This window comes from Vulpes lagopus, chromosome 9 (genome assembly GCF_018345385.1).
Source record: "Vulpes lagopus strain Blue_001 chromosome 9, ASM1834538v1, whole genome shotgun sequence".
In the NCBI taxonomy this organism is placed as follows: Eukaryota; Metazoa; Chordata; class Mammalia; order Carnivora; family Canidae; genus Vulpes; species Vulpes lagopus.
The window spans coordinates 30,226,635-30,249,960 of record NC_054832.1 but is presented as its reverse complement, the minus strand read 5'-3'; the positions used below and the strand labels follow the sequence as shown (position 1 = coordinate 30,249,960).

At 34.3% G+C, this 23,326-nt stretch overlaps 1 protein-coding gene across 2 annotated transcripts in view; it reads right to left on the bottom strand.

Moving 5' to 3' along the window:
- The window catches only part of ANGPT1 (angiopoietin 1), a 251,120-nt gene that overhangs the window by 46,190 nt on the left and 181,604 nt on the right, over positions 1 to 23,326 (bottom strand). For both annotated transcript variants that reach the window (XM_041768997.1, XM_041768998.1), the window contains exons 5-6: positions 10,367 to 10,494; positions 2,391 to 2,492 (exon numbers count right to left, since the gene is read on the bottom strand). In XM_041768997.1, the coding sequence (XP_041624931.1) occupies positions 2,391 to 2,492; positions 10,367 to 10,494 (230 nt within the window). The remainder of the gene's footprint in view (positions 1 to 2,390; positions 2,493 to 10,366; positions 10,495 to 23,326) is intronic.

Here is a 23,326-nt window from a genome sequence, read left to right as displayed (position 1 = left end):
TCACTGGCCATCAGGGAAATACAAACCAAAACCACAATGAGATACCACCTCACACCAGTGAGAAGGGTGAAAATTAACAAGGCAGGAAACCACAAATGTTGGAGAGGATGTGGAGAAAGGGGAACCCTCTTGCACTGTTGGTGGGAATGTGAACTGGTGCAGCCACTCTGGAAAACTGTGTGGAGGTTCCTCAAAGAGTTAAAAATAGATCTGCCCTACGACCCAGCAATTGCAATGCTGGGGATTTACCCCAAAGATACAGATGCAATGAAATGTCGGGACACCTGCACCCCGATGTTTATAGCAGCAATGTCCACAATAGCCAAACTGTGGAAGGAGCCTCGGTGTCCATCAAAAGATGAATGGATAAAGAAGCTGTGGTCTATGTATACAATGGAATATTACTCAGCCCTTAGAAATGACAAATACCCACCATTTGCTTCAACGTGGATGGAACTGGAGGGTATTATGCTGAGTGAAATAAGTCAGTCGGAGAAGGACAAACATTATATGGTCTCATTCATTTGGGGAATATAAAAAATAGTGAAAGGGAATAAAGGGGAAAGGAGAAAAAATGAGTGGGAAATATCAGAAAGGGAGACAGAACATGAGAGACTTGTAACTCTGGGAAACGAACTAGGGGTGGTGGAAGGGGAGGTGGGCGGGGGGTGGGGGTGACTGGGTGAAGGGCACTGAGGGGGGCACTTGATTGGATGAGCACTGGGTGTTATTCTATATGTTGGCAAATTGAACACCAATAAAAAATAAATTTATAAATAAAATCCACCAGAACTTAAAGTATATTCCTGATGTAAATGTACTATGGCAGACACCCTTGAGTTCTGAGTTTTCTGAGACCACAAACTATTACTGTATCCTGAGTACACTGGTCTGTTTTTAGTAGCCAAGAGCATGAAATGAGCTTATAGTCAAGTAAATCTATCCATATTTTATATACTAGGTTCTTAAGCTAATTTGTCACTTTTATTGTATTTTCTCACTTCATTTTATGTATTTTTGGTCTAGATGAAACACCACATTATCTCTGTAGAATCCTAGCTTTGCTGTAGCCAAGACATCAAGTTCCAACTTTGTATAAACTCAAAAATGTATTAACCTACATTCTGAGCGTTCAACTGGGTATCTGATAAAAAAAAAAAAATATTGTAGACACAGAGACACCACAAGATTCCCCGTTCATTTATTAAAACTCTTTTAACTGTCATTTGACCAACTATTAACCTACTAATACATAAACTGTGATGCTGATTAGCTACAGTTTTTACACATTTTCTAATAACAAGACAGAACTTAGACCAGTACAATATTTCTCTTCACCTTTTCCTTTACCTCTTGAGAGGAGAATTTGTCAAAAATTGGCCAAGACAAGAGTTATCCAGAATATTTAGATTTAAAATATGAGAATAAGTCCATAAATGGAAGTGTTTTCCATTACTGTATCTTGACATTCTGTCAGCATATCTTAATAGTTAATATTGTAGGCATTGACTATATGATTACTGGATTATTCATTATTTAAACTATCTACTATGTTATCTTGGAAAAATTGATCTCTCAACTTGCTCACTTTCCTCTTAAAATGGAAACAGCTAATAGTTTTGATATAAAAAATAAGTAAGAATTTATGTATAGAGCTGGCTCATATTAAGCACTGGAAAGGTTAGCTATGATGATAGTGATGGTGACCAGGATGTCTGCTATTTTTTGGATTCCCTGAATGAACCATACCTCACAGTTCATACCCTTGTGTACTCGCATTTTGAATGTAGACTGGCCCTGTTATTAACTTTAACCAAAGAAAGCAATGGAAGTGATACAGTGCAATTTCTGAGTCTAATAATCCTTTAAAAAGGTGTAGGAGCTTCTATTTTTATGCCTGAGGGATGCCAACTGCCACATAAGAAGTCTGATGACCCTGAATCACCATACTGAGACAAGCCCAACCCAGCCACATGGAGGAGCTCTTAGTCAACACCCAATAACAACTTACCATCTATTTGTGTGAGGCCACTATTAGTACCTCTCTATAATCCACAGCCCTGCAGGCCTCCCTTGTCCTGGTTCATGTACCCAGCCTGGGTCTGCGTGCTAGTTACCCCCACCCTCATTTGACCAGGAACAAATCCAGATAATACATAACAGTTCACCAAATAATTTCAGTAATACATTTTTCTTTCTGATGCACATATGGAAATCATTTCCTAAAAATGATTTATGAGTGTTTTGTGTTTAATAAAAATAATGTGACTAATGTATATTTTATTTTTTAAATAACTGAAAACACCTAAAAATACAAGGGTTCATCACATAGTGTGGTGAAGATAACCTCATGATAAAACATCAAAACTATGTAAATTCTTCCATCTTACCATTTTATATTCTTTCCAACCTCTTTGGAAATCTAGACTTCCATCTTCACGATGTTGTATTACAGTCCAACCTCCCCCAGTAAGATCCATATTGCAAAATACCTGATAAACACAAGGAAAATAAAGTCAAGTGAAAATTATGTCTGCTTTAAAGAAACAAGTATCAAATATGTTTCAAAACAGAAATAGGATGGGTAGGGCTATAGACAAATTGAATAAAAATTACTATGCTGAAAAATATTAATTTAGATATCTTATCATTTTGTCTTACAGTAGAATTGTTTTTGATTAAATTAATTGTGAAAATTCAAATTAGCCAAGTGAAAATAGTCAGTCTCAGATTATAAAAATTTTTTTAAAAATCTCTGTCTTAAATGGTAACAGGCAATTAGGTATATTCAATTTTTAAAAATGCTATATAGGTTTCTAAAATTATAGACCATTTTATTGCCAAAACTTAAGACTCATAATTCTTAAATACTTAATTAATTGAAATGGTAATATAATAATAATAATAAATGTTTTGGAAAAATATTTTTTAGAAAATCATATATATTTAGATGTTACATATTTCATTGCACATTAACTCCTATACAGTTACCTACTACAATAATTATTCTTGGTGGCTCAGTATTACATTAGAGTCAAAATTTGCTCTGCAGCATATGAAAACATATTATTTGCTTGAATTTTCATCACAAACAATAGTAGGAGAATATGACATACTGTATTCCTTTTGACTGCGACAAGCATTTCTTCCCTATGTGGAAAGTTATCCAACACTTTCAAAGACTTATGCTCATTTCAATTATTCTAAAACAATAGTGTTTATTTAGAAATTGATTCATTTTCCCCAGAGTCCACACAAGGAGAGAAACATATCTGTAATGGGATTATCTTTAGAGAGTAATCACCGTACTTGACATAGCATGGATGTGGCAGTTTGATTATTCAAGGTCCTTGCTATGGAGAACACCATTTCCTAGGCAATTGACAACTAGGAAATTTTGGAAGCTGGCTAAAAGTGTAGATATGATGCAACAATAGCAGACAGGCTGTGTGGGCACAAAGCTCCACTCCAATTAAGGGAAAAACATAAAAACATCAAGCATTTTCCCTGAGGCCCTCAATTTGGAGCATAAATGGCTAATGGGTATGAAAACAGTGGCAACAACAGTCATTTGGAGACAAACTGTCCATGTACTTCCTCAAAGTGAAAGGAACTAAGAGGTCAATACCTATTTGTGAGCTTAAAAGCTAGGCAAACTGCTCTCTAGAGGGCACTTCCTCCACTTTGACAATACTCACCCAACAGTATGTCTTTATTGTCCTTAGGAATCGATTTACTTCCAAGATTGTAAATTATAATTCCACTCTGTCTTGAGGTTCCCCCTCTACTAATCCCTTAACCATTCTGTACCCACTCTCTGTCCTCAACACAACCTCTAGCTAGTCTTCCTTCCTTCTCAATTCTAATTGATTTATTCACTTATTTTTTACTCAACTGGCATTTTTGGGCATTGATTCTGTTACAATTTGGGATACTGTGATGAACAAAATATGGGTCTTGTCCTCAAAATGCCTAAAAGTTTCAACAGTGACTGTTCCTATAGCTTAAAGAGATGCAGGAGTTCACAATTTTCAACTCCAGTGACCTGAAGAATGATACAGATTGTGATCTAAACGAGAAATTTAAGCAAAAATCTAACATACAATAAAATAAAATTATAATGGTTTTGGACACACAGAATTTGAGGTTGCAAAGTCATCCAGAAAGGGGGTTTATCAATCAACTTGAGATGATATAGTTGAGGTAGATTAAGGATAAGAACATGGATAATAAAGGAGTAAGAAAGGAATCACCATTAACTTCTGTTAACAGCATGCTTGCTGTTAAGTGCCAGATAATTTAAACACTTCATATGTATTTTCTAACTTATTTCATTACAATGATGTATGTTTGATCATAACTCCCACCTTCAGATGAGAAAAGCAATTCTTAGAGTATTTAAGTAACTTATCAATGGTTATTATTATTTTTTAAAGATTTTATTTATTCATGAGATACACAGAGAGACAGAGACATAGGTAGAGGGAGAAGCAGGCTCCCCACAAAGAGCCTGATGTAGGTCTTGATCCCAGATCCTGGGATTATGCCCTAAGCCAAAGGCAGACACTTAACTGCTAAACCACCCAGGTATCCCACCAGTGGTTACTATTACTAACAAATCTCGGATTCAGGATTTGAACCCCATGTCTGTTTATATTGAGAGTAGTCTGCTTGAGAGCAGTAGTTGATAACATGAAAATGGATTATTTAAAGGAGTAAAGAAAAAGTGGAAAGAGATGTATATGTACAGGAGGGAGGAGGATCCGAAAATGGGCTTTGGTAAATTGATGGAGTAAAATAAATCAATAACCTTTAGGTAGGCAGGGACTTATATATTATTTGTCACCGTCCCCAGTGCCTAGAACAGTGCCTCACCTATAGTAGGTACTAAATGAATATTTGTTTAATAAAGAGAGATGCAAGAAGGAAAGATAAAATAGGAAAACCTGATTAATGCAATGAAAGCTGAAGACAGATTTTGATTTGGGGAAGTGATCCACTTAATCAAATATTCCAGAGAAGTCAAGATAAATAAAGACTAAGAAAATACACACTTAAATTTAAAATGAAGGCATCATTAGTGACCTTGAAGAGACAGACTGCAGGATTCCTATGAGAATAAAATCCAGATGGCACAGGTTAAAGAAGGCATAGGTAATGATCCAAGACATGGAACTTTATTGGAGATTCTTAAATAAGAGTAAGTGAAAATGTCAAGGAAACATTTTGCTAGAGGAAACTAGCATAATTTGTTTCTTAATTAAATTTTTACCTTGCTTTGACTGGTTAATCCAGATTTTTTTCCTAGATTTCTTTCCTTAGTGGACACTAATTGCCTGGAAGTTTGCTAACTTGTGTTTGCAAAGTTATAAAGTCCACTTACATACTCAGGGAAAGGAATAACTACATTTATAAATATATAATGTGCAGAGGAAACTATTCTTCACAGTTTTGTTATTACTATCATCTATGTTATTAGAACTCTATGCACTTAAAGTTTTAAAATCATTCACAAATTTTAGAAAAAGACAAATTACCTTTTAAACAAATGTATTCAGTGACTTGAGAATGTTAAGATGTGCTAAGAACACTTTTTAGATAAAGGCCCAGAAAGAGTCAGACTACATAGGGAAGTAGAAGTTACCTGGATGGATTACTGTTTTGGGAGCTGAAGTGCAGAGACGGTAAGAGGTCAGATATATGCTCCACAATTCTTATTATGACTCAAGAATAACAGCAATGATAATAGCTGCCATTGTGTAATATGGTCTCAATACAGCTGAAGGGCATATTGGATAGGGGCATGGACTCATGTGCCAAATTACCTGTGTTCAAATCTTGACTGTTGTCTTCATTGCTTAGGATCTAAATGAGTCAATGCATATAGAATTTTTAGAATAGTGCTTGGCCAATAATAGGCTCATCTTTTAGATGTATTCTACATATAAGATAGTATGTATTTACATTATGCATTATATACTCTACATATAATATCTTATACATAAAGCATAGTTTACTATTATATATGGCACTGCATTTAATTTATTGCTTATAATAAGAATATGGAATGTACAAAGCCAAAACATGTAGTAGTTCAATAATTTGTCCTTATGATCACCAGCTTAATAATATATATTAACATATTTTATATAATATATATTTTCTATAAGATGTATTTCTATATTTATGATTGATATAGTAATATATAATATAAATGTAATAATATTGACATCACTAATCTTAGAGCATGCTACTTTTTATTATATATCTATTTAAGAAGTTGGATTCACTTTAGCCAAAAAAAAAAAAAAAATCCCCATGTTATTTCTAATCAGAAGAAAAATTTTAAAAAGCCTATGCTTAACAGATGAAGGAAGTTTAAGAAAATAGGTGGTTGGTTTCAAAAGATTTGAGACATGAAAGAACTTGAAAAGCTCATTCGCCAATATTGTGTGGTCTGTGCTATCTGGCGGTGTCCTTCCTGGAGATAGGGCCCCGCTACATTTACTATGCCTGTTGCATTTATTGATCATATGACTTGGGCTTAATTCTATCCAAGAAAAGATTGAACTGGCTCCTATCCCAGGCAAGGTCAAAGCTTTCAAGCATTAAATACCTTTTAACATAATACAGAGATTTAAACCCAAACAAAAAGGGGAAATTTGATTCACATAGTTCTTATGGTTTTATGCTCCATACAAGTTGGAATGATTAGGCCTGAGGATGTTAATTATTTTTCCATAACCTTAAGTAAAAAAAGGCTCAACACATTTGTTATGGTCCTTTCCCAAGAATTAGGGGACTCACAATTCAGAAACAAATTTTTAATATTTTATAATAAACAGAGTTATGATTTAATGGTTTGAATTTTTGGATTAAACTAAGCTGGCTATACAGCATTTGGTTTTAGAAACTTATGAAATAAAAGGAAAAGTCCTATTTCCTATTACTATGCATTGAAAGAAGTTCAAAGAGGAAAGTATCTATAGCTATTACTAACACAAAGGTAAAAAATAGATACATAAATGATCTAATTCTCATTTTGGATCTGCTTGGAAAATTAAATAGTCTTAGAAACTGCCTTCATCTCATTTGAAAAGATAACACTTCTTTTCCAGACATCATATCTTGGAAGGGAATGATGTCATTTAGAAAGGTAACTGTATACCAATTCTGTATATGTAAGACTCTTACTCTGCCTAAAAGATGAATACTTCTTAATAATTTTTGTCAACTGCCTAATAGCCCAATTTTATTGATTGGTCTATATCCCATATCTTACAGATTTGAACTTCTTTTTTTTTTTTTTAAGATTTTATTTATTTATTCATGAAAGACACACACACAGAGGCAGAGACATAGGCAGAGGGAGAAGCAGGCTCCTCACAGGGAGCCTGATGTGGGACTTATCCCGGAACTGGGATCATGCCCTGAGCCAAAGGCAGAGGCTCAACTGCTGAGCCCCCCAGGCATCCCAGATTTGAACTTCTTATTTTAGTTTTTATACGTTTACCTTGAGTTTCATACCCTTGCTAGTTCTTCTGCAAGCATTACAATAAGCAAAGCATATCCAAAAGTAGAACCAAATTTTATATCTACAAAGCACAATTTTCTTGGAAGATAAAGGTCCTAAAGATGCATTTTCCAAGCACATCTTATAGGATTCAGAGGATTCAAGGATTTATATCAATGTAGGAGAAAAAAATGATATTATAAGGTAGAAAGGAGCAGGGTGGCTTATAATTGGAACATGAATCAATTTTACATAATTTTCTGATAATAAACTCTTTCTTGTGTCTCTTATGTAGGTTCAGATTAAAAATTAAAATATTTATTAGTAGTGCAACTTCAGTCACCACTAACATGATCTCACTTAACTTCCCTGGTAAGAGGTTCAGTCTAGAATTGATGCCTTTATTGCAAAGCCTGTGTTCAATATATACTATGTGATTTGGGCAAGTTATTTTTCTAAAATAGGAATAATGGGAGTACTTATCTCAAAGAGTTACTGAAAAGAGTAAACAAGTGATTTTTTACATCTAAAGTGCTTAGAATAGACCTGGCAAATTGTAAGTGCGTTTGAACCACTGTATTAACCAGCTTCTAAATTATACCATGGGAAAGTCACACAATAATTTTTCTTACTAGTGCCGTACTAAATGAGGTATTTTAAAAAATTAATACCTATGAAAAAATTTCAGGTTTATCAGTCTAAAGTTTCCATAATAGAAAAACACTACTACTTGTGAGAGGATCCATGATCATAAAGGGGAATGAATAAAACAAGGAAAGGAACACCTAAGTCAAGAAAAAGGCCAAAGTCTTTCTCCCTTCTGCTCAGTGATCTCTCCCTCTCACAACACTCTGCCATTTCCAATAAAACTAAAATCTAATTATAGTACTGACCAGATGCCACATGAACTTCTTTCCTCTGAAAAGCCATGGGGCTGTTTCTATAGTGAGAAAAATTCACCTCTTCCAGGCTTACCTGCTCAGGCTACTATTTTTTCTTAGGCCCAAACCTTCAAGTTTACATGCAAGACGTATGGTGAATGAGTATGTGGATGTGTATACACGCCCATGTATATGCCAACTGATTTTAAATTTCAGTATATTTTAAGATATCAACAAGTAGAGTAGGCAGGCTTCATTTCATAAGATCTAAAGGCTCCAAAAGCTTCCCCATTACAATGAGTTACCCTCTTCTCTTTACTCCTAGACTCACCAGTGTATCCTCATAGTTATTTTTCTTTCTTTTAAGCCATGGAACACTTAATTCAGTGAGATTTTGAATAGAAACTCAAAACAAAAACTGGTGAAACCAAACTTCTGTGGTCGGTGGCCCAGGTAGCAATGTATGGAACACTGCTGCTTTTTTTTGCCCCCTGCACATTTTCCATCCTTACCCATTACAAAACAGCATGAAAGGCCTCCTTTTAGGAAAAAAAAATGTCCCAGCAAATGGAAATAAAAAACACTAAGCTAACTTAAACCACTAATCCTTACTGAAATCAGGAGAGAGAGGATGTTGGTAGAGTACAGACTCTCCTCTTGACAATGATGTAACATCTGGCAGACTGCTCTTCAACATTTATTTCTCTCATCTATCAAAGGAGACTAATAATCAAGAATATTAAGTTAGGCTTACTTACTATATACTACATAGAAATGTTGATATTATTATAATTCATTCTTTTAAACACATACTTATTGAAGAGCTGCTCTGTGCCAGAAACCATGCTGGGTCCCAGGAAATCAAAGACCAAGAGGCACAATCCTTGTCTTATAGACCTCTACTGGTGAGAAAGTCATACAAAGCTGCTTGAGGGAATTAGGGCAGGCCTTCCAAGAGCTCCTGCACAGTATCCACAGGAAATGAGGACATGGAACTGGTAATTTAGGTGGGGCAAAGAGAAGAGGGAAGTTGTTTCATCATTTGAGGATGGAGCACTACAAAGGAAGGTAATCCTTTTAGAGTATTGGGTCCCTCTTGGCACCTTGGGTCAAAACTCATATGTTAAAGAGCAGGGCTCTCCACGAGGCTCACCATAAACCTGCTTTGAGCAGACTGTCTCAATCACTACACTTCTACAGTATGTTATACTTATCTATGTCATTGTCTCTCTTCACCACTAAGGTGAGATCTATTTGTTCTATATTGTGTCCCTAGGCAGTGATTGACAAATAACATCCACTTACTATGTATTGAGTGAAGGAATAGATGGATAATTTAATCAATAAATAGGGGGGAAAGAGTATATAAAGGAGATATAACAGCAGGAACATAGTATTTGCTTACTTCAAATTTTACTTTGCATCCTGTTCAACATACTGATAAATCCTAGCCTCCAACCCACTCTTTCAGGTAAACATGAAAAGCAAATCCTATCAAGATTATGATTTAAGATAGAAAATATTTCTCCCACACTAATAGGAGCAGTGATTCTACAAATAGCAATATGTCCCTGGCATCCCTTCCACAGTATTTAGACTATAGATGATGTGTGCTACCTGGGTCCTTGGGACTTTGAAAGATTGTTCCTAAGTCTTCTCTGTGTACTTGAAGTACATATCAGATCAACATGTAATCTACACAAGGCAAGCATTTATGAGCAATGGGACATCCCAGTAATGAGCGGAGAATAAATAGAAAACTTTGTGAAAGAGGGATGGGAGATATGGGTTTGGGGGAAGTCTGTACCATAGGGTTTTCATCTTTTACGGACCTGGCATACAGTATCTCTGGAAGAAAAGAGCTCAGGCATATATATATTTTCAGCTTAACAAGCTCACAAATCAATCTGATTATTCAGCAATTCAACTAGGATCTGCTTTACATCTCGTAAACAAACACTTCTGGTTTTACCTTTTTGGGTTCTGGCATATTATTAATATAAATAGTGTAGATTCCACTTTTATTAAAACCAGCTTGATATACATCTGCACAGTCTCTAAATGGTTTCTCTTCCTCTTTTTTTCCTCCCTTTAGTAAAACTGCAAAAAAAAAAAATTGCAATATGTGAACAAGAGTATCAGTACCATTAATACCCAAATGGACTCCAAGTATAGCTAAGCAAAGTCTTTATTTCCTCCAAATGTCAATATTGCATTTACTGACAAATCAATCATAAAGACAATACTAGATTTGAGCTGACTCACACATTACATAACTAATGGAAAAATGTGTAGAGCAATTTATAACTGAATACTTTTTATATTTTCCTTCCTTACTTAAATTTTATTTCTCTATATAATGTCTGGAATATCAATACAAAGCACCAGTGACCTAATGGTGTAACACATCCAGCTAATAATAAATTAAGTCAATTTTCTTGCAAAAATTCTAAAATGTTCTTACCTACATTTCATAAGAAACTTTTAAAAAATGCTACAGCATTTTTGGAGGAGGAAGAAATAAAAATAACAAATTCAAACATAAAAATACTGTATGGAGGTTTAAAGTGCTAAAAGTAGATTGAATTGTTTTTCTGTGGCTTTGGACTGATAAGCTCCTAGAAATTCTTATTTTAAAAACACAAAAACATCAAAATCATTAGATTTAGAAATAGAAAAGAGCCTCTGACCTAATTTGCCTAGAAAGAAAAACTTTGTTTTTTATTTAATGCCTGAAGTTAAACCAGCAGGCAGGTGATATACAAATAAAATAACACAAATGAGTAAGACATGACATTAACTGATATAGTGGAAGAATTCTGTAAAGGTGGAAGTCAAATGGAAAAGGAAATTTAATTAGATAGGCTCTACTGAGAACTTAATTTTATTCACTGACTCTCATCTATTTTATTTTTTATTTTTATTTTTTTTTGTTTTTATTTTATTTATTTATTTTTGACTTTCATCTATTTTAAAGTTCTTATTAATGAGCTCAAAATACCAAAATGACTCATATTTTGTAGTCCTTTGCTAAAGACATACATGACAAATTTATAAAATATTTATGATTAGTATTTTCTAATAAATATATAGTTTAGTAATTGGCTTCATTAACCCTTTAAGAAGATTTTAATTTATTTATTTATTTATTTATTTATGATAGTCACAGAGAGAGAGAGAGAGAGAGAGAGAGAGAGGCAGAGACACAGGCAGAGGGAGAAGCAGGCTCCATGCACCGGGAGCCTGACGTGGGATTCGATCCCGGGTCTCCAGGATCGCGCCCTGGGCCAAAGGCAGGCGCCAAACCGCTGCGCCACCCAGGGATCCCCCCTTTAAGAAGATTTTAAACATTATTTTATCACCTTGCCCTCCAAGTCTCATGTTATTTAATAAATACTGTCTTTCAATCCCTCTGAGTTATGATGGCATTTTATAATAATATCAAAAGTGTACTATTAAATGATGCTTTTAAATTTATGTTCCATGCTCTAACAATCTAAAGCACTAGCGTGATTTAAATTTAAGTTGTGTGAATTTGCTATTTATAGGTAATTAAAAATAAAGTCTCAACTGAAGGAAAGAATATCAATGTAAATACTTCAAATTTTCAAAAATAATTATGTTTCAAGAAAATGAAATATCCACTCAGATATGCTGCTGTAACAAAATATAGAATTTTAACTTTTAATAGTATCATGTTTTTCTGTATAGCTCATGTCTACACTGATGGTTTTGCCTTACTTATATTAACAATTACATCTAAACACCACCATTACAGCTGCAATATCAACACAGAACAAATAATCAGAGGACTACACATTCATATGACAGTGAAGAAGCATGGCACAGAAGGTATCCAATAGCAATTTTAAAATGAACATATAAATGCTTATTTGGAAGCTATCTTTAATTGCAATGGATGTGTTGATGGGTTATGTAAAAGTATTGTTCTGAAAAACATCAATGCAATTCATTTGCACTTGCTTAATTTAAGACTATTTTTCTAAAACAAAATCTTCCTAAATTCTAAATGTTTAATCTTCTGTTGAAACAAGTTGAAAATAACCAAATTAGATGTAAAAAAAAAAAAAGGGATGTAAAGAAATGCCAAATAAAATTTATGATCCCTTGAGAGGATGAACACAGGAAGATGCGGTCAAGAGGAATTCATCGGTAAACCCATTTTTCTTTTTTGGGTAAGAAATGGAGAAAATCACTTATCTAAGGAGAAAATGCTTCTCACTGAACATACCACTTCCTGCCTTCCCTTGGTTAGTTATGCAGTGTGAATGTACTCCATTCCCACTTCTTTGTCACCTCCCATCCTCTTTTCTTTTCCTCCTCAGGAAGATGTGGGTGAAGAGACTGTTGCATGGGAAGAGGGAAGCCCACACACATTTTCAATAACGGAGAAAAAGGAAAGAAGTTGAATATTACCTTATTTTTCCAGAAAATAATTCTATAAAAATGATGTCCAAACAATGAATGTAAAGTCTTATAACTGGAAAAATAGTTTGAAGATTCCATCATAAAAGGTACAAACAGTACTATGGTTATTTGTTGTGATTGTAATGGCAACATACCTTATGAAGATATTTCACCTTCTTGAAATATAGTTTGATGTTTTTGAAAAATAGAAGCACGTTCTTTCCAGAAGAATTAGTCATTCTTTCCAGAAAGATTAGATTGCTTGTATTTAATTAAGAATTAGTAAACATCAAGCTTGAAAGTTTAATCCAGGCTATATTTTAGAGTATTAAAACATTTAAAATCAGTTTAAAAGCTCCATTCACAGCTTATGTTTGACATTTGTATTATATACTATGATTTGAGAAAGTCCCTTCTACAAAGGTAGACTGATCTTCAGTTTTTCTTTTTTTTTGATCTACGAAGTGAGGGAGTTAAAAATATCACTGATGCAACTGTATGGATTACATAACACAGAGCAAAGTGACTGAATTACATTAAGAACTCAAGAAATGGTAGTTTTTATATTGTTACAGTAATAATATTATTTTTAATGGCAGCATTAAACTATTATTCTCTCTTACAGAGGAGACACTAGTAGGCTAGAGAAGGCCGGCAAGTCCAGTCAATGGAATAGTGGATCTTCCACCCTCAAATCCAATATTATAGCTGACCAAAGGTTAGGGAAGTTACAATTGACTAATTATATTAGTACTTTATTGAACTGGCCTCTCCTTATCAAAGTTGGTCAATTGGCTTATTTTATTCATTGACTATATCACATTATACCACTGTTTAAGCCTAAAAAAAAAGGTAACCTCATCTTGCTGCATATATTAGCTTTATCTCAATAGTTAAAATGTAAAGATTATTTCAGATGAAATGACATATGATGTCTATAACCACACATTGATTGTAGAGGCTTTAATCCCATAACTTTAATTTTCATGACTATTTTCTTTGTTATGTACTGGAGATACATGGTTACGTATTGTAACATTGGACACATAGTAAACATTTTAAAACATAGAAAGACAATAAAAAGATGAATTTACTGACCATTACAAGTGTCAGACCTAAGGATACATTTTTGTAGGAGGTGTTGAGATTTAATAAAATGGAAGAAAATGTCTGTAGGAAGGGGAATGACAAGATACAGATATGGAAAATGCAGTGGAAGAGGATAAAAGCAGCATCAACTGGACAGTGCCAGGGGGAATGGACTGGAGGCATTTATCCATCTGGTAAAGCAGCTTAGACTTTTTGTAATAATAGACTGGTTTAAAAGAATGAATTTAAAAATTGATCTTTATATCTAGAAGTTCCTTCTTTAATCATACACATGTTTTTTTTTTTCCTTTCCCTTTAATTATTAGTGAGTTTGTCTCTCCTCTAATTGAGAGTCTGGATCCCACCATTACCACCAAGTCTCTCAGTGGTCTCTCTTTCCTTCCTTCCTAACTTGTATCTCATGGTCAGGCATTAAAACAGTTCAGGGACAATTCATGGTGCTCTCCACCCACTGTCCTTTTACCTACGAATCCCTTGCATGAATAAATCCCAGCCCAAGGAAGGCCATTTATTCATTTTAACTCCCTGCTTCCAGATTGCAGACACTAAAGTGAGTTTTTTTAATGCCATCGAAATACATGTTTTCTAAACTCAGCTATGTTCTCCATGCTGCTCATTTAAATCTTTGGTCATTTATAATAGATTTTCTTTTTTAAAAAAAAATATTTATATTAGAGAAAAAAGAGAGGGTAAGCAGGGCAAGGGCAGAGGGAGAGAAAGAAAGAATCTCAAGCAGATTCCATGCTGAGTATGGAGCCCCCACATGGGGCTCGTTCTCACAACCCTGAGACCATGACCTGAGATGAAATCAAGAGTCTGACGCTTAACCAACTGAGCTACCCAGGTGCCCCTAGAATTTCTATTCCATTTCCTGAAAAGTTTACTTCAGACCTTTCCACTTTTATCAAGGCTAAATCTTACTCCTATCATCTCTCATTTTTTTAATATATGACTTTGTTTTACAGTTTACTATGAAGATCAAAGCTATTTGTTATTTCCTTCAACTTACTCCCCATACTACAGAAGTTGGCTTTGCCTATCTTTCCCCTTGCCTTCTGTGTTGACCTCTCTTGGTCCCTTTACTCTTTTCCAATTGTCTTTTCTCTTTCATCTTCATTGGGTTCTCTTCCTTTCCTCACCCACCATATGGATGCTGACCAAGATTCTATTCTTAAATCTCTATTGCTTATACATTTGTTTTTTGCAAACTATCTATCATGCCTTCAAACTTCTACACAGATTTTTTATATAAGCATTTTTGACACTGTATGTTTGCTTCTCTCTTGACCTCCAAATCCATATCTTTATTTGTCTGTTGGGCAGTTCCCACTGCCACCTCAGCTTCCATTTTTTTTTTAATGTTGCCTAATCTTTCCTTCTAAACTCTGTGTTTTTTTTTTCTCTTACTGGCCCCACTATCATTGCTCAGTTGCCATCAGTTAAAAAATAATAAACACCAAAATTTAAGACAAATAGACTGGTTTGTTTTTTTTATTAGTTTCTCAATTTAAAAGCCTGTCTCCTGTCCCCTCTTAATTTAATCCATGCTATAATTATTAATTCAACAAATACTGATTGAGCATCTTCTATGTGTATGACTTTTCCTAGTTTGTGAAGATATAGACCTGAGACAACCACAATATGCTTATAACATAATCACAGGCTGATAAGAGAAAGACCCACTATATTAGTAACTCTTCCATGATATCTCTTGGTAATTATATCCATGATTTGTACCCTCCATGATAGAGAATTCCATTCAAGCTAGCTCAAGGAAAAAGATAATGTATTCAATCATAGACAGTGTAGAATAGAGTTTTAGGTAAAGCATAATCATATTTCAAAGAATGTGAACAGGAATTGGTTTATCTTTTTTTTTTGACTCAGATGATGACTCTTTACCTGGTCACAAGATGACTAGCAACAGCTTCTAGAGATATAATGTTAGCAGCACCAAAGAGAGATAATGCACACAATTGTTATTTTGAAGGTATGTACCAATTTCACTGGGAATATTCAGGAAGAATATATTCTGTCAGGTAAACTTGGGGAAGGCTGTTCAGAAGAGAGAACAGCTGAATGAAAATGAAAACAAAAAAAGTAGAACAGTTTATCTGAACTAAATTTTAAAAGCCTGGTATAGCAATTCCAAAGATTTTGTGCACACCAATATCAGCAAATAAATCTAGAAAGTCTTAGGAAAGAATTATTATTTATTCTTTTCATTTAGCCTTATCTCTATAGCCTAATCTTCATGATCTGAAGGGAAAGAATAGAGACACAAGCAGGTGCATGTCTGTCTTTCACCAGCCAACATTCAGTCAATAAGCAACCTGAGACCCTGATTGCAGCAACTATTGACTTTATCTGGCTCTTCCTTTTATTTGCCCAACCAATTTCAATCCAGATGGCATGTCTACCACTGGGACGACTTTAGGGAAGAATCATAAAGCTGAGGCAGGGTCACTTCAATTCAGATGAACCCTCAAAAGAAAACTTCCTGGAATGTAGAATAGATAATTCTGAGTTGTAGCAAACCTAGTATAGAATACAGAAGGCAATTAGCCTTTGCTATGCCAAAGACAATGTAAAAGCCAAAGTCCTTGATCCTACTTACTTCCTAATAAGTTACTATAAAGGGGTCAATTTTTCAAATATCCTTTTTAAATCTTAGATGTGGCTAATGGTTCCTATCTCTCCAGTATTCAGCAAGCATCAGAATATATGTGGATCAAGTTACTGGTTTAAGGATAATTCTTGTGTTACTTATTGGACCATCATCACTATGGAGATCACAGTAGAGGAATCGACCCTAAACCTATAATTTCTCACCACAATAGGAAACTAAGTTAACTGAGTATATCGATAAGTAAATCATCATATCTGATAAGGTGAAAACAAGCAAACAACTGATTGATTAGATTCCATCCTTTCAGCCAGGTGTGTGGGCACCTCATGGAAAAGCCATTTGAAAACACACCCTAAATTCCTAATTTATTTGAAAAGACTTTTAAGTGTGGAAGAAGGTAATACCTTGCATTCAAGGGTGGTGGTAAGTTAAAAGATTTATAGGCAATAATCATTATTTCAATATTAAATGGTGGGTATGAGGGTGAGGGATACTTACCAATAACTTTATAAATATATATCACATATATAACTATATATATATATATATATATATATATACACAAAAGCTTTATGCTTCTGAGTTGAAAATTTCAAAGTTGGTACTTTATTTTATATATAACTTCTGTATATGAACCTAAATATCTAGGAGATCTAAAAATCTAAGCATGATTGTTTTTAACCTACAAAAATGGCAATTACATACAGTTTAATGTAATATATTTGCACACATATATGTATATATGTATTACATATAATGTAAACTGCTATATCACAGTATAACAAACATATATATTCTATTTGTAAATACTTTAAATCTGAAGTTTTTGGATAAGTAGCCAAAAGCTTCTCTTTTTAAAATCTACTATTCTTTCCCCCATAGTCCTCCTAACCCCAGTATAAGAGAACACTTGAACATCATTTACTTAGTACATTACTTTAATTAAATTTTTTTATCAAAAGAACTGTTCATTATATGTGCATATTCTGCAGATGATACTTAAAATCTTAACTACCCATCATCTTCTTGGTGGAAGTTTAATGATCATGATAAAATAAATTGACATACTCACAGTTAGTAACTGGCATACTTACTATGTGTTCAAATCTGAATTTTGTGACCCAGGTATGTTTTATATGCTTTGTTTCATTTAGTCCTCATAAATACCTTATGAAGTATGGCTATCAATATATTGTTATATATATGAGAAACAGAGGCTAAGAGATGCTTTCTAAGTTCACCAAAACTTCTAAGTAGTGGAACTCTTTTGTCTATAAAGCCAAGAATCTTAACTATCTCTTACTGGCCCCTAGAATGAAGTCAAATCCAAACAGGACTCCAATGACTCATCTGTCACAGAGTCCCCAGCAATACTTATCTCAGATGACAAGGTCATACCCAGGGTCTTGGGTGAATCAGGACAGGCCTGAATTCAGAATGGCTACAGCCTTTTCTCTTGGAAACAGGAAGTATTGGAAGAGTGACAGGGGTTAGAAAAGATAAGAAAGAAGAAAAATGTTGAGATGAGGATAGACGAGAACCACAGGCACCAGAATTATCTGTGAGGTGGAAACTCATAGCAAAAATGTGGAGCACTGTTGGCCCACGACTTCAAAAGCTAACAGAACATTAGGAAATAAGAGGTGCCTGAGCAGCTGTATTAGATTTCATAATGTCTATATCATAAAAATCATGCTGACCAAAATTTACCCCCATTAGTCTAAGATATTATTCTTATAAGCCTAATTACTTGATGTCCCAGCCTCTGGACTATCTACTGAAGCTACAGATTTAGAGGAAATGCTAGTGGAGAAAGGGAGGGTGAGCATATATGTGGGTATTTTTGTGGGCGTATGTTTGTGTTCACCTTCTAGAATGAGGCATGAAGACAATAACAACAACAAATTGATAATCAAAAGGATTTTTGTGTGTATGAGGAAGAGACAGTAATCTTAGAAGTAGGCAAAAATAAGAAACGGGAACAGTTTGAGCAGTATATAAGGGACAAATTATATACTTTTCCAAAGGCATCATGGTATTCTGATGTAAATTAAATCATGCTGATAAGAGCAAATCAAATTATTACAAAAAGCTTCAATTTTATTCAATCTTTTCTGAAAAAGGAGAAGATGAAAGCAATGAAGAAAATGTACCATCACTATATTTTTAAATTTAACATTTTACTATTAAAGAGATGCATTTTAACTATCTGCAGAATTATACATATGTTACCCATATGTATAATTGTAGATGTATACATTTTTGGTAATATTGAAGTGTATGTATAAGGTGCATAAACTGTTAAATCTATATGGACCTGCAAACCACCCCATGCCATAGGTAGATTGCTAATTTTATGCTATTTTTTTTTGTGCAGGATAATGAAAAATCAAGTAATTCTACATAATTCTACTTTAGCTTGATTAGTGTATTCAAATAAAATTTCCAGTGTTCCTCAAATGTGAAATGACTCATATATATAACTGAATGTGTATTTAATGCATATTATACTTAAAGCAACATAGGACCAAAAAAGGAATTGAAAGTTGAAAAGAGATTTATACTCATTTGTTTAATAAAGTAATACTCATTTTTCACAAAATTTATTTCTGTGTTTTCCTTTTGGGCACCCTGATGGGTAGTTATGAGTGCTACATGACCCTTGCCATTTGTTCAGAAGGTCATTTAATTAACAAAAATATTTCAGGTGTTTCATGTGTGTTAATTTCCCACGTAATGTTTTTGGCCTGAGTGGAATATATCGATTTTGAACAAAAGATTTCTCACGCATGTGGGAAAGCATAAAGGGTATCTTTTGTGCTTTGCTATGAGTAGACAAATAATTTATTTCAGTAAAAACCATTAAAAATGGAATGAAAGTCCTTGGGCAATGCTATAAATGGAAAGCAGTTGCCAGATGCTTTAGAAAACTGACAACAACAACAACAACAACAACAACAACAACCTCCTCTCCCAAGCCAAAACCAAAACCAAAATACTTCACTCTGAAGTTTTGAATAAATAAAGGCTGACTGCCACCATAGGTATATCACTTCGAATCTTATTTTTGTGGTAAAATATACTTGAAGAATAATACTTGATTACCATGCTGAGGTTTATTCTGAACTTGAGACTTTTCCTAGTCATTAGAAGTGATAGAAAAAGAAGAGAAGAAATTGAATGATTAAGGAGTCATAAAATATGTGGATTTGGATTTGTCTAGGGCACCAGACAAACTCTAAGGTGTGTGGTACTTTTATGTTGAGCAATCTAGCAGCAGAACTGGGACTAGAGCTCAGATACCCTGATTCCTGTTCCTGTTAGACCACCAAGTCTTGCCCTATAGATGGCATATGTCATAGCTGCTCCAAGACACTGGTTAGGTGACTGTCTCAGTCGAAGTCCTAGCTCTAGGGAGATGAGCTGGAAGATTAACTATGGTTGAGATTCAGTTTATTTGTGCATATGTAAGTGTGTACATGAGGCTAAAACAACCAGCAAACCTTCCTTTAGAACCAAATCTCCACTTAAAATGAAACTCAAAGTTCAAATTCACTACTCTAAAGGAACTCATGCTAGCTATGAAACAGAATGTTCACACCTAAAAATAATTGTGGGTATTTGCAAAGACACAATAGAATACACACTAAAAGAGGTTTAGCTTAATTGGTATTTCATTTAATAATTTAACTTTATCATAAATTCATCAAAAAAGTAGATAATTCTTAGTAAGTCACATATTAATGTGATTCCTTATTGGAGATGGTCCCATCCAGAATGTAAATTTCCAAGCCAGCAGGAAGATGAGATACCAGTGTCCTTAGTTATGATGTGATATTCTTTAGTTGAAAATAAATGGTGAGCTCTAATAGGAAACTAAAAATGTGTTTTTACCAATAGTTTATAAATGTTCTTTACAATCAACTTTTAGAAAAATGGTGAAAATTAATATTATTTTGTTTCTATGCATTTAAGATTAACTGTATGGTTATAATATTTCTCAGGTTTTATTTCATTTTTTTCTCCCTTTTTAAAGCAGAAGACATTTCATAGGAGTTTCACTGTATGGTTGATGTGATGAATACATACTGGTTAATAAAATGTGTTTTTGTCTTTTTTTTTTTAACTTTCTCTCCAAGTAATTAGAGGTGTCATTTGGACTCAGTGTAAAGTACTAGAGCTTATCTGTAAGTAACCACTGTTCCATTACGTCCCTGGACTTAGAAAATATCTATTCAGTTCAACTGAGTATGGATGAGTCCAGGAAATGACTTAGTTGAAATTCTATTAAAAATATTTTGTGCTTCTTTGCTTTAACCAACCAGACCATGAAAGAACAAAATTAGAAGAAATGGAGTTTGCTCATAGAAATGTTGGAACAAAAAAAAAAAAAAAGAAAAAGAAAAGAAAAGAAATGTTGGAACATAAAAGCAACGCGCGCGTGTGTGTGTGTGTGTGTGTGTGTGTGGCCTTTCACCTTGGTAACTTTCAGGTTCAGCCAGAACCAGGAGATATCCCTTTTCAGATAGTTTGGTTTCTGAAATTGAAACTTTAATTCCAAAAGAGAATTAAACACAAGTTTCAAATCTCCCCCAAAAGATGTGGTTTAAAATAATTCATGGGAGAGGTCAAAGGCTGAACTATTTTTTATTTTGTTATCATTAGTTTGGCTATCTGCTATTCACGCAATTTTTGTTTTTACAGAAATTACAGCTTTTCAAAAGGCAGATAACATGCTCCATCAAAAAGAAGGAATATACCATTTCTAAAAATAAACAGTCACTTTCCCCTTAAAGCCACTGGGTTTTATGAAAGGAAGTGCTAGAAAGTGTGGTTGGTTTTAAGGAAATTGTAAATGTTTGACATATAATTTTCTGTCAAGATAAAGCATTTCCCTCATTAAATGGGAACAAGTGCTCACTGTAGTATGCAGCAGATGACTTCCTGTATTTTTCTTTCTCTTTCTACCTAATGTTAAATTGTGCATTACAAGTAGTCAACGAAAACCTAAATATTTTACTCAGTCAATGAAAATGATATATTCTATTTTTATCAATGTTTATATAAGCGACATTCAAAAAGTTTTAATTTCCTCCCATTGCTTGTGATGTTTTTAGAATCATTCTTAACTCAAGGGACTTGCAGGAGTTCAAACTATCTCATCCCTTGACTGAATGATTTACTTCACAAACTCAATAGACACTGCACGGGAGGTAAATTCCTTTCAGATGGTAGAATTATTCTGAGAACAGAACCAAATGTCTCCTCAGCACTGGGAAAGAAACAAATGCCTCATTTCCCCTTTACAGAAGGCCAGAGGACTGAAAATAATGATCAGAAGTTCCATACCACTGCAATCAGCCTCTGGGAAAGACATTTTAAACCAACTAATTTAGATCACTTAAAAATTTATAGTATCAGTCATTATGTCTTTCAGATGATGTGAAAAAAAAAAATTTTAAATGAATTGCATGAGAAGCTCTTTATGGTTTGAAATTTGAAATTCATGTTAGGGACCTAAATATATAAACATGTTTGTGTCTCTCTGTATTTAAGTTTCTTTTACTTCTTTCTAACCTGTGTGCATCCTTACCCAAACTGTTATCTGTTCTTTCATTTAGGTTTGCTAAATATGGGTAGACAGTATTTTGTTTTTATTTCCTCTTGCTCACTTTTGTCTTTGACCCATGTAATTGAGCCATACATGTCACCCAAACTCCTCCTGGGTGTGTGTGTGGACAGGGCTTTCTGCTTTCTTGTCACAAAGATGAGATGTTTTATAGCAGTTTTTTCTCTCTGCCATAGCACTCCTCACTACTGTTTTTTCTCCCTAATTCTGTTTTCTTTCCAGTCTCTTTTTAAAATTTTTTATTTATTTACTCATGAGAGACACAGAGAGAGAGGCAGAGACATAGGCAAAGGGAGAAGCAGGCTCCCTATGGGGAGCCCTATGAGGGTCTCAATCCCAGGACCCCAGGATCATCATGCCCTGAGCCAAAGGCAGCCGGTCAATCACTGAGCGACTCAGGCATCCCTCTTTCCGCTCTCCTTTTAACCATTCCTTAAAGAACTCTCAAATTTCTTTGATTTTGCATTTCTATTATTTTAAGAATCTTGGTATGTAAATTCTTTGAAAGCACACATAAACTTGTACCTGAGTGTTTGCACTATGTGAGAAGGAAACGTAGGCTAGTTTTTATCAGATTCTCAAATGAATCTACAGCCCCCCAAATAGTTGAGTCATTGCTTTTATACACACTTTCAGTGATTTTGTTTGCTGCATGGATTTACCACTTGTCTCCTCTGAGGACACAGCAATCTATGCGGTCATCCAGATTTCACTCCTGAATTCCAAATTCCTATTTCTCTGACTTCCAGAATTGAATCTCCCATAGTCATCTCAGTCAATGTATGCCCCAAACCCCAAACTAAACTTATTATCTTTCCCCCTTAAACATGTTTCTCTTTACATGTTGATGATTTTAAGGTATGTCATCAACATCCCCTCAGTTACTGAACCCAGAAAATTGAGTTATATTTAACTAATAGGTCATTATTTCCTGTTGTTTCTAATTCTCTTTGTTCACCAATTTCCTCACCATCTGCCTTTCCATTTGTCCCTCTTTGATCCTGACCTCATTATTTTTCTCCTAGAAAATCCTTTGAGAATTAGATGAAAACCACTATCAACTCTATCTTCCCTCTCCATCATAGTACAGTGGATAATGTACAGGCTCTAAAATCATACTCTGATTTCAAATCTCA